This window comes from Balaenoptera musculus, chromosome 12 (assembly GCF_009873245.2).
Source record: "Balaenoptera musculus isolate JJ_BM4_2016_0621 chromosome 12, mBalMus1.pri.v3, whole genome shotgun sequence".
NCBI classification, from domain to species: domain Eukaryota; kingdom Metazoa; phylum Chordata; class Mammalia; order Artiodactyla; family Balaenopteridae; genus Balaenoptera; species Balaenoptera musculus.
In genome coordinates this window covers 9,774,698-9,787,010 of record NC_045796.1, presented here as the reverse complement: position 1 = coordinate 9,787,010, position 12,313 = coordinate 9,774,698, and the positions used below count along the sequence as shown (strand labels likewise).

Sequence of the window (12,313 nt, the reverse complement as noted above, 5' to 3'; positions counted from 1 at the left end):
TCCTGTTGCGGAGCACAGGCTCCAGACGCGCAGGCTCAGTAGTTGTGGCTCACGGGCCCAGTTGCTCCGCGGCATGTGGGATCTTCCCAGACCAGGGCTCGAACCAGTGTCCCCTGCATTGGCAGGCAGATTCTCAACCACTGTGCCACCAGGGAAGCCCCGTTTTGGGGTTTTTTTAATGGTGAGGGCTTCTCACCTGGCTCATGTCTGGGAGCTGCCCTGCAGAGGGGGTGCCTGGAGCAAAGTTGGGGAGGCCCCGGGGGGTGGGGTTGGTGGTGAGTCATCAATTCCAGAGAAAAGCCACTGACATAACTGAAAATGATGTTGGTTCACCAGAAAGCCAGAGTCCTGCACTTCTCTGGGTATAAAACAGTGTCGGGGCATGTGGTGATGAGCATGGACACGGCGGCCGCCCATGGTCAGATGCCTGGGCCCAGAGGGAGCACGTAGCCCTGCCACGTCCTGAGAGCATCGGTTCTCAGTCACAGGTAACATTGCCCTCGGGAGACATTGACAGTGCCTGGGGACATTTACTGAGGACTTACTGTCATCTGGTGGGTAGAAGCCAGAGCGACTGCTGAACACCCTCCGATGCACAGAAAAGCCCCCGTGAAAAATTATCCACCCAAAGTGTCAACAGTACCCAAACTGAGAGACGCTGCTTTAAAGCAGACAGACAACTGTGATTTGCCTTGGGACCGATAGGCGTTTTCAGGACACACAGAAGGCACTCAACAAATGCATGTGGATGAGGATAAAAACCTATTATCAATAAAACCTAGGAGTGCCCAGGGTAGTGCTGGAGTAGAGCGTGCCCAGAGAGGCTTTAAGGCCGAGAACGCAAAACCTGGACCAGGAAGCAGCACATGGGCTAAGACTGAGCTTCTCCAGTGGTTCTTTGCGGGTAAGACGATGAGTGATCTTTATATAAGATTATATTTTTCTGAGTTTTTTAACAATGATCTTGTATTATAATTCAAAAAAATGTAATGAACCACATGGTGGCTCTAGCTAACACTGCTGTACGATATACAGGAAGGCTGTCAAGAGAGGAGATCCAGAGAGTTCTCATCACAAGGAGAAAATTATTTTCCTTTTTTCTTTTCTTTTCTTTTTATCGTATCCATATGAGATGATGGATGTTAGCTGAACCTATTATAATCATTTCATAATATGTGTAAATCAGGCTGTATACTTCAAACTTATACAGTGATGTGGATCAATTATTTTTCTATAAAACTGGGAAAATGAATAAAAATTTATTTGACATTACTAAAAAAAATTTTTTTAAAGCTGTTGGAATGATCTAGTTTCCCAAATCATCTGTTTCCTGGGCATTATTAGTACCACCCATTAGAACTGGGCTGATTCTCACTGTATGTACAGACCTCAGTTCATCTGCTAGTTCAACCTTGTGAGGGAATCATCAAAAATTTGAAGACCTTCCTCCTGGTGAAGGAAACCCTTGGTAACGTAAAGAGGTCTGAATTGTGAGTCGGATCCCTGGGCTGTGGTCCCAAGTCTGACACTGACATCTGTCACCTTGAACAAGTCATGTGAGCTCTCTGGACCCTAGTGCCCTCAGCCACGGAGTGGCCGGGCTAAGAACAGATGTGTCCCAGAGCCCTTCCCAGCCCTGGGCCCTTATTGAGTCGCCCACACGAGGGCAGGGTGCAGGCGTGGGGGCCACAACCCCGTGCCTTCAGTGGGGGCAGCCACCCCTGGACTGGCTCCCGAGTGACCCTTTGGGACCCAGTCCCAGTGAGTTTAAGGGCAGAGCAGCGTGTGTCCCAAACTTCATCCCTCATCAACCCTGCCAATTCAAAAGCAGGACCTGGCCCCAACTTCCACCTGCTGCTCTAGGCACATCTCACCTGGCAGGAGACAGGTGAGCTCATGAGCAGATGCGATCCAGGGTGAGTGTCGGATTACCCTCTTTTTTCCTACAAACCTTCTTGATCTCAAAGTGGTCAGCCAGCGCGAATCGACTCCACAGCAGTTGGTGAGGGGAGGTGCAGATGTCGATTCTCTCTTCTGTAATGGTCGTTGTCACTGTTGTCACAAATGGGTACCTTGAAGTGCAGGAGTGACCCCCACTCTGCTCCATACCTGCCAAGCACTTTCTGAGTTCCAAGCATCAGTCAGCACTCACTCGTGCCCTTTGCCTTGACAAACTCTGAGCCTTCATAAAATGATGAGCCTCTAAACTAATGAGGGAGTTCTGTAATCTTTCTGCTTCCTAGTGTGGGCGTTAGTTTGGCTACGGGAGAGGAGACTGGTTGTCTCCAAGGCTTTAAAGTTACTCCTGGCCCTTCGGCATGCAGCTTCCTTCTAAGCAGCACGGTCTCTCAGAGGGTCTTGGAGACACTGTGAGCTTATTATTTGACCATTAAATCCAGTATCATGTGGTGCACTTTGGCTGGAAAGCTAACGTGAGGCATGTGACAGGCCCAGAGTGAGGCCTGGGGCCTCGTTGAAATTGAGCCCGGGGCTGAGGGCAGGGCCCATCCCTCCTCCGGGCTGAGCGGGCAGCTCACCGCTTCTCACTCCTGCTGCCTAATGTGGATTATTCTTTAAATCGATTCTGTTCTCCGAGTGGCACCCATATGTTTTTGGCTAATAGTGGCTTTCTATTTTGCTTTTTAGCCATCAGATGTAGCTAATTCTCAAGTGAAGAGGGGAAGGGGGGCGGTTAATAACGGAAAGTCTGGACTCAGGGCTGCCCCTGGAGTTGCACGTAGGGTGTTCCCTCGGCCCAGGTCATCCGGCTCCTTCCCACGCAGATACAGAAACATCTCAGGCCGCATTCAGTTCACTCCTTCATTCAATAACGTTGGCTGTTACGATTACTGATTCACCTGGACCTCGAGGAGATGCTGTGCCTTAGCCATAGAGGACCTCGGTCAGCCCAAGGGGCAGCAAGCAGAGAGGCCACAGGCAGGAAAAGCAGGCTGGACGCACAGAACTGAAAGGCCGTGAGCAGGAGGGACGACCCACGGCCCGGCTCCGGGCTGACCATCCCGGCCTTGCTTCTGGGGTGACCAGAGCTCTGACTGGCCTCCCTCCAGTGCAGATGGGAGACTGGCATGGAGGGCACGCGTGAGCCCCCGGTCGTGGAGGGCACGCGTGAGCCCCCGGTCGTGGAGGGCACGCGTGAGCCCCCGGTCGTGGAGGGCACGCGTGAGCCCCCGGTCGTGGAGGGCACGCGTGAGCCCCGGGTCGTGGAGGGCACGCGTGAGCCCCCGGTCGTGGAGGGCACGCGTGAGCCCCCGGTCGTGGAGGGCACGCGTGAGCCCGGGTCGTGGAGGGCACGCGTGAGCCCCCCGGTCGTGGAGGGCACGCGTGAGCCCCGGGTCGTGGAGGGCACGCGTGAGCCCCGGTCGTGGAGGGCACGCGTGAGCCCCCCGGTCGTGGAGGGCACGCGTGAGCCCCGGGTCGTGGAGGGCACGCGTGAGCCCCCGGTCGTGGAGGGCACGCGTGAGCCCCGGGTCGTGGAGGGCACGCGTGAGCCCCGGGTCGTGGAGGGCACGCGTGAGCCCCCGGTCGTGGAGGGCACGCGTGAGCCCCGGGTCGTGGAGGGCACGCGTGAGCCCCCGGTCGTGGAGGGCACGCGTGAGCCCTGGGTCGTGGAGGGCACGCGTGAGCCCCCGGTCGTGGAGGGCACGCGTGAGCCCTGGGTCGTGGAGGGCACGCGTGAGCCCCCGGTCGTGGAGGGCACGCGTGAGCCCCGGGTCGTGGAGGGCACGCGTGAGCCCCTGGTCGTGGAGGGCATGCGTGAGCCCCTGGTCCCCGGTCGTGGAGGGCACGCGTGAGCCCCCAGTCGTGGAGGGCACGCGTGAGCCCCCGGTCGTGGAGGGCACGCGTGAGCCCCCGGTCGTGGAGGGCACGCGTGAGCCCCTACGGAGGGGACGCCTTTCTGAGGACCCTGCCAGATGCCTGAAGCAGGATGTCACCCCACTCCAGCTGCGGACTCTGTGACCTATTCCCAGCCCCGTGTGAGTCCTGGGAATTGTTTGGCCCATTGATTTCTGCTGGTTGCGTCACTGTCCTCACGTGGTGTCCTCGTGGGCGCGTGGGGCAGTATTCAGCGAAAGCCTTGTCTCTAGGCGTTAGAGACAGCTAACAGCTGCAGCTGTTCTGCAGCTCTCCAGAACACAGTCTCTCTCTCTGTAGCTCCCTTCTCTCCTGAGCTCTGCCCATCTGATCCTAGCCGCCTTCATCTCCCAGAACTCTGATCTGTCTCCTCAACTCAGTGAGACCACAGAACTCTATGTGGTTTCCTCCTCCCTGTACTAATCCTGGAATCTGCATTCAGGCAGAATTTGGGGCCATAAGGGGGCTCACCTATTTCTCTTCTCTCAGTGGTCAGAGTCCTGTGATGCCTGTTGTCTAAAGTCTGAACCTATTTTTCATATATTCTGTTTTTCTCTATTTAAGGAGAGGTAACCTGCCCTCTGTTACTTCATCAAGGCTGGAAGTGGAAAGCCTATCATTTATTTTTAAAGTCTGAGATGGGGGTAGTTCCCCATCCACAGAGAACATCTCAGCACACGTTCCTCAAAACGTACTTTAATTTTCAGCCATGTTCTCGCGGTCCCTGCAGCAGACGTCACACCTTCATCATCATTTTGTTCTCATCTTCCTCTGCGCCCACAGAGGGATCATGCTTCCCCATCTCCATAGAATTAGGCATCACTGTGTGACTTGCTTCGGCCACAGAAATGTAGTTGGGAGCATCGAGTCCACTTCCTAGTGCTTGTCTCTCAGCCCCTCTTTTCCATCACGCGATGACAACGGGAGTAAGTGTTGACATAAGGGGGCTGAAGAGTTGAAGCACATAGCGGAGAGGTGGCCTGGAGAGCGGCTGGGACCCACAGCAGAATTTGCATGAGCAAGGAGGAGACTCCTGCCACGTTGAGCCACTGAGGTCTGGAGCTGTTTTTTGTGCAGCATGAACTACACCAGTGTGTCCTGCCTGGGATAACCCCTCTTTACTGAGCCGGAGTATGCGTTCACCCTGACCCTAGACACGTGTCTACAAATATGTTGGTTTAATGAAGCAGGAGTTTTTGAAAATGTACCATTTGGAAAACCATCAATCCGCCAGAAAATGAGGACCCAGAGGAAGCAAAACCAAGCACAACTTTACAGAAGGAAACAGACCATTTTTTTGAGATTGAGTTCTTTTGTTGATGTGTTTAAATCACTTCCAGACGGATCAATCCTTTGTAATTCAGAAGGATTTATACTTCCCTTGCCACAAATCTAAACAGAATGGAAAACGAACTAGCATAAACAATAGGTATTTGTCTACAACAGGAGACTTGACCCTGGTGAACTAAAATTTTTCTGTGAGGAGCCATCTGTCCTCCGTCCTCTTCTATTACATGAGGTTAGCTTTGCTTTTTTCAGGCGCCAGAGGAAATGCCTTTGTGGTTAAGATTTACTTCCCAACCACCTGTAGAGGTGCTTTTTCCCCCAGTTATATTGAGATATAATTGACATAGAACATCGTATGAGTTTAAGGTGTACAGCAGAGTGATTGATACATGTGTATATTGTGAAACGATCACCACAGTACGTTTAGCTAACATCCATCACCTCACATAGTTACCAATTTGTTTTTTATTTTTCTTGTGATGAGAACTTTCTAAGAGATACTTTTGACAGCCGCTTCTTCTAACTTGCTTCCAAAAGAGGAATTCTTAACCTTTGGTCCATATATTACTGGGGTGCGTGTGTCAGTGAATCACACGCGATTGTAGGCAAATTATGTGCGTATTTTACATTTTTTCTGGGGAAAAGGATTTGCACCTTTCATCAGATTCTTAAAGGTCTAGGTGACTCACTTTAAAGACAAAGTCAGTTTCCTCACCCAAACAGAATCTCATCTCACATTTCATCAGCCGAGTCCTGTTCTTTTTCTTGTAATTGCTCCTCCTTCTCTTTCATTTTTCTTATAATACAGGAACTGAAGGAATGTCCTGAAGAGGGAGGGATGAGTGATTTCACAAGTGGACGGGAGGTAGTTTCCACTTAGCCCTCGAGGTTCTGGCTGGTCACCCAGGTCAGCTGTCTGAGCGGGACACAGGATTTTAATCCGAGCCATCGTTGTGCAAAGTCCTCAGGGGCTCTCGAAACTCAGAACCACCGTGGTAAGTGATGGCAGAGCAAAGACCTCCTGTCACCCTTTGGCCAAAGGAGGGGAGAAATGGAACGTCACTGAGCCTTGAGGAGAGAGGAGAGAAAGTCCTTCCTCTCACAGCTGACTGCCCTATTTGGCTCAGTGTGGAGTTTTAGATTTTTGTATAAAGCGTTTTGGAATGGGCGGGAAAAGTTGTGGCAGAGAGAATGAAAAGAGAGGGGAGAGGAAGTTACAAATATATCCTCACTACTTCCCGGTGAGTCCTGGCACTGAGAGGCAGAGAAAGCTTATTAGACTAACTGTGAGCAAACTTCCGGATAGAAAGAGACTGAAAAAAGTCTGGCTGTCCAGTCAATATTATTGTCTAAATAACTACGTGCAGGCCCCTGGGGGTCCGCTGGGCATCAGGAGGCAGCAGGCAAGTCAAGCTGAAAAGAGCCACTGTGACTGAAGGTCCTCTGCTCCCTTGGAGGTGACTTCGGAGGCGTCTGCCCTCACATCACAAATATGCCTAAAAACACAAACACTGGGACATTTTCGTAGTACAAAAGCCATGTCCTCATGGAGAATCAAGCAGAATACCTCTTCTAATCTTAAAGTCATATAATGTTATATGCCAATTCCATCTCAATAAAATAGTGGTGGGGAAAGGTGGTTGGGAAACTTAACTACAAAGACATTTCCTCTGGCACTAAAAAAATGCAAAGCTAACCTCATGTAAAAGAAGAGGATCAGGGCTTCCCTGGTGGCGCAGTGGTTGAGAATCTGCCTGCCGATGCAGGGGACACGGGTTCGAGCCCTGGTCTGGGAAGATCCCACATGCCGCGGAGCCACTGGGCCCGTGAGCCACAACTACTGAGCCTGCGCGTCTGGAGCCTGTGCTCCGCAACGGGAGAGGCCGCGAAAGTGAGAGGCCCGTGCACCGCGATGAAGAGTGGCCCCTGCTCGCCACAACTGGAGAAAGCCCTCGCACAGAAACGAAGACCCAACACATCCAAAAATAAATAAATAAATAAATAAATTTATTAAAAAAAAAAAAAAAGAAGAGGATCAAAGACAGGTGGTGCCTCACAGAAAAATTTCAACTCACCAGGAAGCCACAGAAGTAAGGACTCCTAAGATGGGTATGAGCCAGGTGACCTGAGGTGACAGCTCCTTTATTCTTTTTATTGTGCTCACTAAACCGTGGCAGGTCCATTTTTAGTTACCGTTTTTTGTTATGTCTTACGTAGATTCGTGTTCACTTCTGTGGTTGAAATAGTCACATAGCTTGATCTGCAAAAAATGCTGTAATATTTTTTCGGTCGCGCTCAGCTTTTTATGTGACTCTCCCTTTTTCTTCTACGCTCCCTGTGGAAACCTGCCCATGGGGACAGCGACAAGCTGGCCTCCAGAGCTAAGCTGAAAACACCGGTGATCTGTGCGTGTCTCAGCAGACGAGGAAAACCACCTAAGCCTGCTAAATTTGTCAGCAGCCTAGTGGAAAAACAAGTTCTCTCAAATAGATAAAATATGAAATTAGAGTCAGAGGCAGTGTAGCCAACAGAAAAAATTGTGGGTGAGAAGTCTGGAGACCTGGTATCTTATAGCAAGTCCTATCGGGACTTCAGTAGTCAGTGAGCAAGTCAGAAATCTTTCCTGTCCTTTCTGTTTCACCATGATTGCCTTGGGAGGAGATACATGACATAAGGAAAAATTAAAATAATTAATAACTTTCTAGGCAGCATTAAGCCTCGTGCTAAAATCACAAGACAATCAGATGCTGGCTGTGCTAGACATGGCAGACATTGCTGGTCATCCAACCCAAAACCTGTTCCTTCCCAACCCCTTTCTCTCTTGTCCATTTCAACTGAAGAGACTGGAAAAGTCTCTATTGTAGCTAATGGGGTTCATGAGACACAGCTCTGACCAATGAGTCTTAAGTGGAAATTTATTCAGGGTGTCTGAGAAGCTTTTGCCATTTTTGTTTTTTGTTTTTTTTCAATAAAAGGGACACATACAGCTGACCTAGATTCCTCTCTTCTTTCTACCTTGAATATTGGGGTAATGCCTGGAGCTGAAGCAACCATTTTGTGATCATGAGACAACAGGGCAACACGTTAAGAATGATGGAAGAGAAAGAAGGACCTTGCTTTGATCTTTGATGACATTGCTGAGCTGCTACCCCAGCTCTAGATGACCTACCTTGAGACTTCTTGTTTATTTAAGACTTTTATAGTTGAGTTTTCTCTTACTTCCAGCCAAAGCATTCCTAAGTACCTATGATACACTGGCTATAATATGTTGTTACTGAGAGATTTAACTAAGTTAATTTTATTCAGAAGGGAATCACCATGTAGTAATCTGTAATTTCACTTTAATTTTTAAAACTATAGGGCTTCCCTGGTGGCGCAGTGGTTGAGAGTCTGCCTGCCAATGCAGGGGACGTGGGTTCGAGCCCTGGTCTGGGAGGGTCCCGCATGCCGTGGAGTGGCTGGGCCCGTGAGCCACAATTACTGAGCCTGCGCATCTGGAGCCTGTGCTCCGCAACGGGGGGGGCCACGATAGTGGGAGGCCCGCGCACTGTGATGAAGAGTGGCCCCCACTTGCCGCAGCTAGAGAAAGCCCTCGCGCAGAGGTGGGGACCCAACACAGCCATAAAAAAAAAAAAAAAAAAACTAAATAATTAATTAATTAAAAAAAAATTAAAAACTATATAAAAAAGCAAAATTTAAGAGCAAATTTTTTTAAATTTGTATTTTGATAATTTTTAAGCATTCAGAAAAGTTGAAAGAACATAGTTTATTTTAGATGTATATTTTATTTGTAAAATTTGTATTTTATTTAAAATTTATATTTTATTATATTTTAAATTCCATTAAAAATTTATATTTTGAAAGTTTTCTGGAGAAAACTGGAGGTATTTCTGGAGAAGAGTCGAGGACAGAAGGGGAAACAGGCCTCCCCATCCTGAAGCGGGAGCCCATTCGGGAGGCCTGCTCTTCCTCTCGTGCGGTAACACTGGGGAGGAGGGGCTTGGCAGCCATGCCCTCCCCCCCCGTCCCCCCCACCCATCTATTGGCCCAGCTCTTGTGCAGGTGGGGCGTGCGGGGAACAGACCTTCGTCGTCAGAGCTTCTTTAGTTGGCTGAACAGCCAGATTATTCATTAGTCTGAACAATCATCCCATCCCTGGTAGGTTCTCCCTGAGTGTGGAATTGAACTGAACATCGGACCAGCAGGCCCTAACTGTTCTTGGCATGGGAAAGGCCCCGCCCCCGACCTGTGACAGGTGTACCTTGGGTTGTTTCTACAGTTGGGGCGCTGGGTGCGGCCCAAGGCCCGGCTGGCAGCTGGCACACCTGTGTGTGGAGCTTGGTCTTGGCCACAGGAGTGAATAAAGCTCCCCTGACCCCCAGGGCCACAGGTGCCCCCATGAACCATCTTTGTATCGACCCATCTAACATCAGGGGTCACTGGCTTTCAGTAGGAGACCAGAAGGAAGGGCAGGCGCCACACAGACACGCGCGAGATCCTGCATCACTGAGGCTGCTGGAGCTGCTGAGCTCACCACGTCTGCGGCTAGCCCAGCTGCTGGGCACACTCTGATGGGTGTTCAGTTGGTGCCTGGGAGGCTCGGGGGCAGCCCTCCAAGAGGTCATGGTCTTGGGTTGTGAGGAAAGCTGATGAGAGCCTGGACCCAGTTATCCCGACCTGAGGTCGTAAGTCCAGTCGTGCGTGTGTGTGTGTGTGTGTAGATACACAGATCGGTGCCTCATGTGCCTTGTTTACAAAAGAAAATACCTTAATAAAATGAACTTGGAGGCCACCCCTCCTATTAACGGTGCCCAACACCTGCCGTGCAGCAAGGCCAGCAGAGCCAGGCAAGCTTCCCCAGGGAGCTGAGCCCGGTGACTGCAGACCTCACCTGCACCGCGGGGCTTCCCAACCCGGGCAGGATGGACAGCGGCCAACACACAGCTGTTTCTGTGACGGTGACACCAGAGAGCTAGAAAGGACCGCACAGCTGGGCAGCCCTGTTCTCCTGGGCTGGGGGCTGCCTCCCACTCCTCCCGCGACTGTGGCTTGCTCTGTCTTTCTCTCGTGTATTTCAGTTCTAGCCTCTGGGAACGAAAGACGAAGGCCTGTATCACCCAAGCTGCCGTTGGCCCAGCGTCTATGTAAGAGGCTCAGTTTCCCGGCCGGCCCCACACGGGTGTCCACGTGTCCTTCATTCCCTCACTCAACAAGGACTCCAGGATGCCAGGCGCTGGGCGTCCAACAGTAACTGTACAGACGTGGCCCTGAAGCCTGCGGGACAGTGGGGGACGCGGGGTGGTGACTAACACCAGCGGAGCCCCGCTGTGGGGCAGGCACTGCTCCACGCCCTTTATGTGTATCTTAATGCTCACAATGTCCTTCATTCTCACATATAAAAGGTGAGGAATCTGAGGCAGCAAGTTACGTATTAAACTGCTCAAGGTCGCCCAGCGTGGAAAGCGTGGCTCCAGGATTCAAACCCAGGCCGTCAGGCTGCCGAGTCCTGGCATTTAACTCCTGCAGGATTCTGTCCGAGTGACAGTACCCAAGTAAAGCACAGATGTGTGAAGGATTCAGACATGAATCCCTGCTACCGAGGGAAGGAACAGGGACACCTGGTAGGGAGGGCAATAGTGTGGTGGGCTCCTCCTGAGGGGTCCCGTGTAGGCTGAAGAAAGCAAGCTGAGAAGGACGCAGCCAGTGGACGACAGTTCACACTGGCTCCTTGACTTGGGGCTTGGCATGGTCGGGGGACCACTCGAGGGTGAGGGGAGGAGGGGCATGGGTGGGAGGACAGCAGGGGCAGAGGGGGGACCACACCCAAGTGCCATCGGAAGCTGGGACGAGGGGGTGACACGCCTCACCCTGCATGCTGGAGGTGGGGCGAGGAAGCAGGCCAGTTACTGCCATAGTCCAGTGAAGGGTGGTCGCAGTGGTCCAGAGGAGAGGTGGGCCCAGGCGAGACTTACCTGTCCAAGCTGGACAGCTCCAGCTTGCTTCAACACCCCTGAACCGTGCTGGGAACCCTCCCCCGCCCAAATCCTGCAGACTGGCTTCGTTCTAAGTTCATGACCTCTGAGAAGGGCCGTGGTGACGGAGACGTGGGGTGGAGAGAGGGTCTTCTCTTTACAGTGGAAGACACTGGAGCGCATTTGTACCCTGCGGGGAATGATCCAGGAGAGAAGGGGAGATGGGTGACCTGGGACAGTAGGGCTAAGAGAAGGAACAGAGTCCTTGGGAAGGGAAGGTGGACGGGGTCTGAGCACATGGAGGGAAGCAGGGACTTGTACTGATGTAGAAACTCTATTTTCCCCCCAAGACACTATTTTTTGCAGCTGTTTGAAGTTCGTATATTTTCCGTACTGCAGAGCTTACACAAAATTGAGAAGAATGTAATGTTCAAGTTTTCCTCCCTGTCACTGCAGGAAAGAAGACGATGGGGAAGCTTCGGTGATGGAAGATGAGGGAATTCTCTTCTCGTGGCTCTACTTTCTCAGGGAAGTATTGAGGCCTAAACTGCTGAGAGTAGGGGGTGAAGGAGATGGGGTGTGTGAGGGAGGAGAAGGTTGAAACAATTGTCTTAGAGGAAATGAGCTTAACTGGGTGAAACTGTCCTGGATTAACAGGCAGTTAAGTTCTGAGATCATGAGGCTAAAATTTATAAATGACCAACTGTGGTCTTGAGATTCCTTTTTCCACCAAAAAGAATCAGGGCTTCTTGAAGAAACGATTAATTCCAGGTCTTAGGAGTAAAAAATGTACAAGATGAGCTTGATATTGTCACACTAGAAGGCAAGGAACCAATCAATCCCAGCCAACCGGGGTCCTATCAAGAGGACCCTGGAACCAACTCAAAGATGCTCCCACTGGCCAAAGAGGGAACATTTTGAGCATCAATAAAGATAAGACTGCAATGGACTGGAACACATCAAGTCCGTTTAAACTCAAATATGAGTTCATAATGAAAGTGAAAAATAAAAAAACTAATTGGTCACCACTGGAGGATGTTAATGGACCAATTCACTGAGTTCAAAATGACTCATTATTTTGAACACTAGTAAATAAAGGAAAAGAATCCTATTCTACCTCTCTTGTTTGTGTTACCATCGGGTAACACAAATAGTAGATGGGAATTTTCTGTTCTTTTAGA

General features: G+C 50.8%; 1 protein-coding gene across 1 annotated transcript in view; it reads left to right on the top strand.

The window, feature by feature from the left end:
- Window positions 1-10,486, top strand: part of SNX9 (sorting nexin 9) — a 154,532-nt gene extending 144,046 nt beyond the window's left edge. The window contains exon 19 of the mRNA XM_036871164.1: window positions 10,239-10,486. Within this exon, the coding sequence (XP_036727059.1) occupies window positions 10,239-10,244 (6 nt within the window). The 3' untranslated portion in view covers window positions 10,245-10,486. The remainder of the gene's footprint in view (window positions 1-10,238) is intronic.
- The last annotated feature ends 1,827 nt before the right edge of the window (window positions 10,487-12,313 follow it).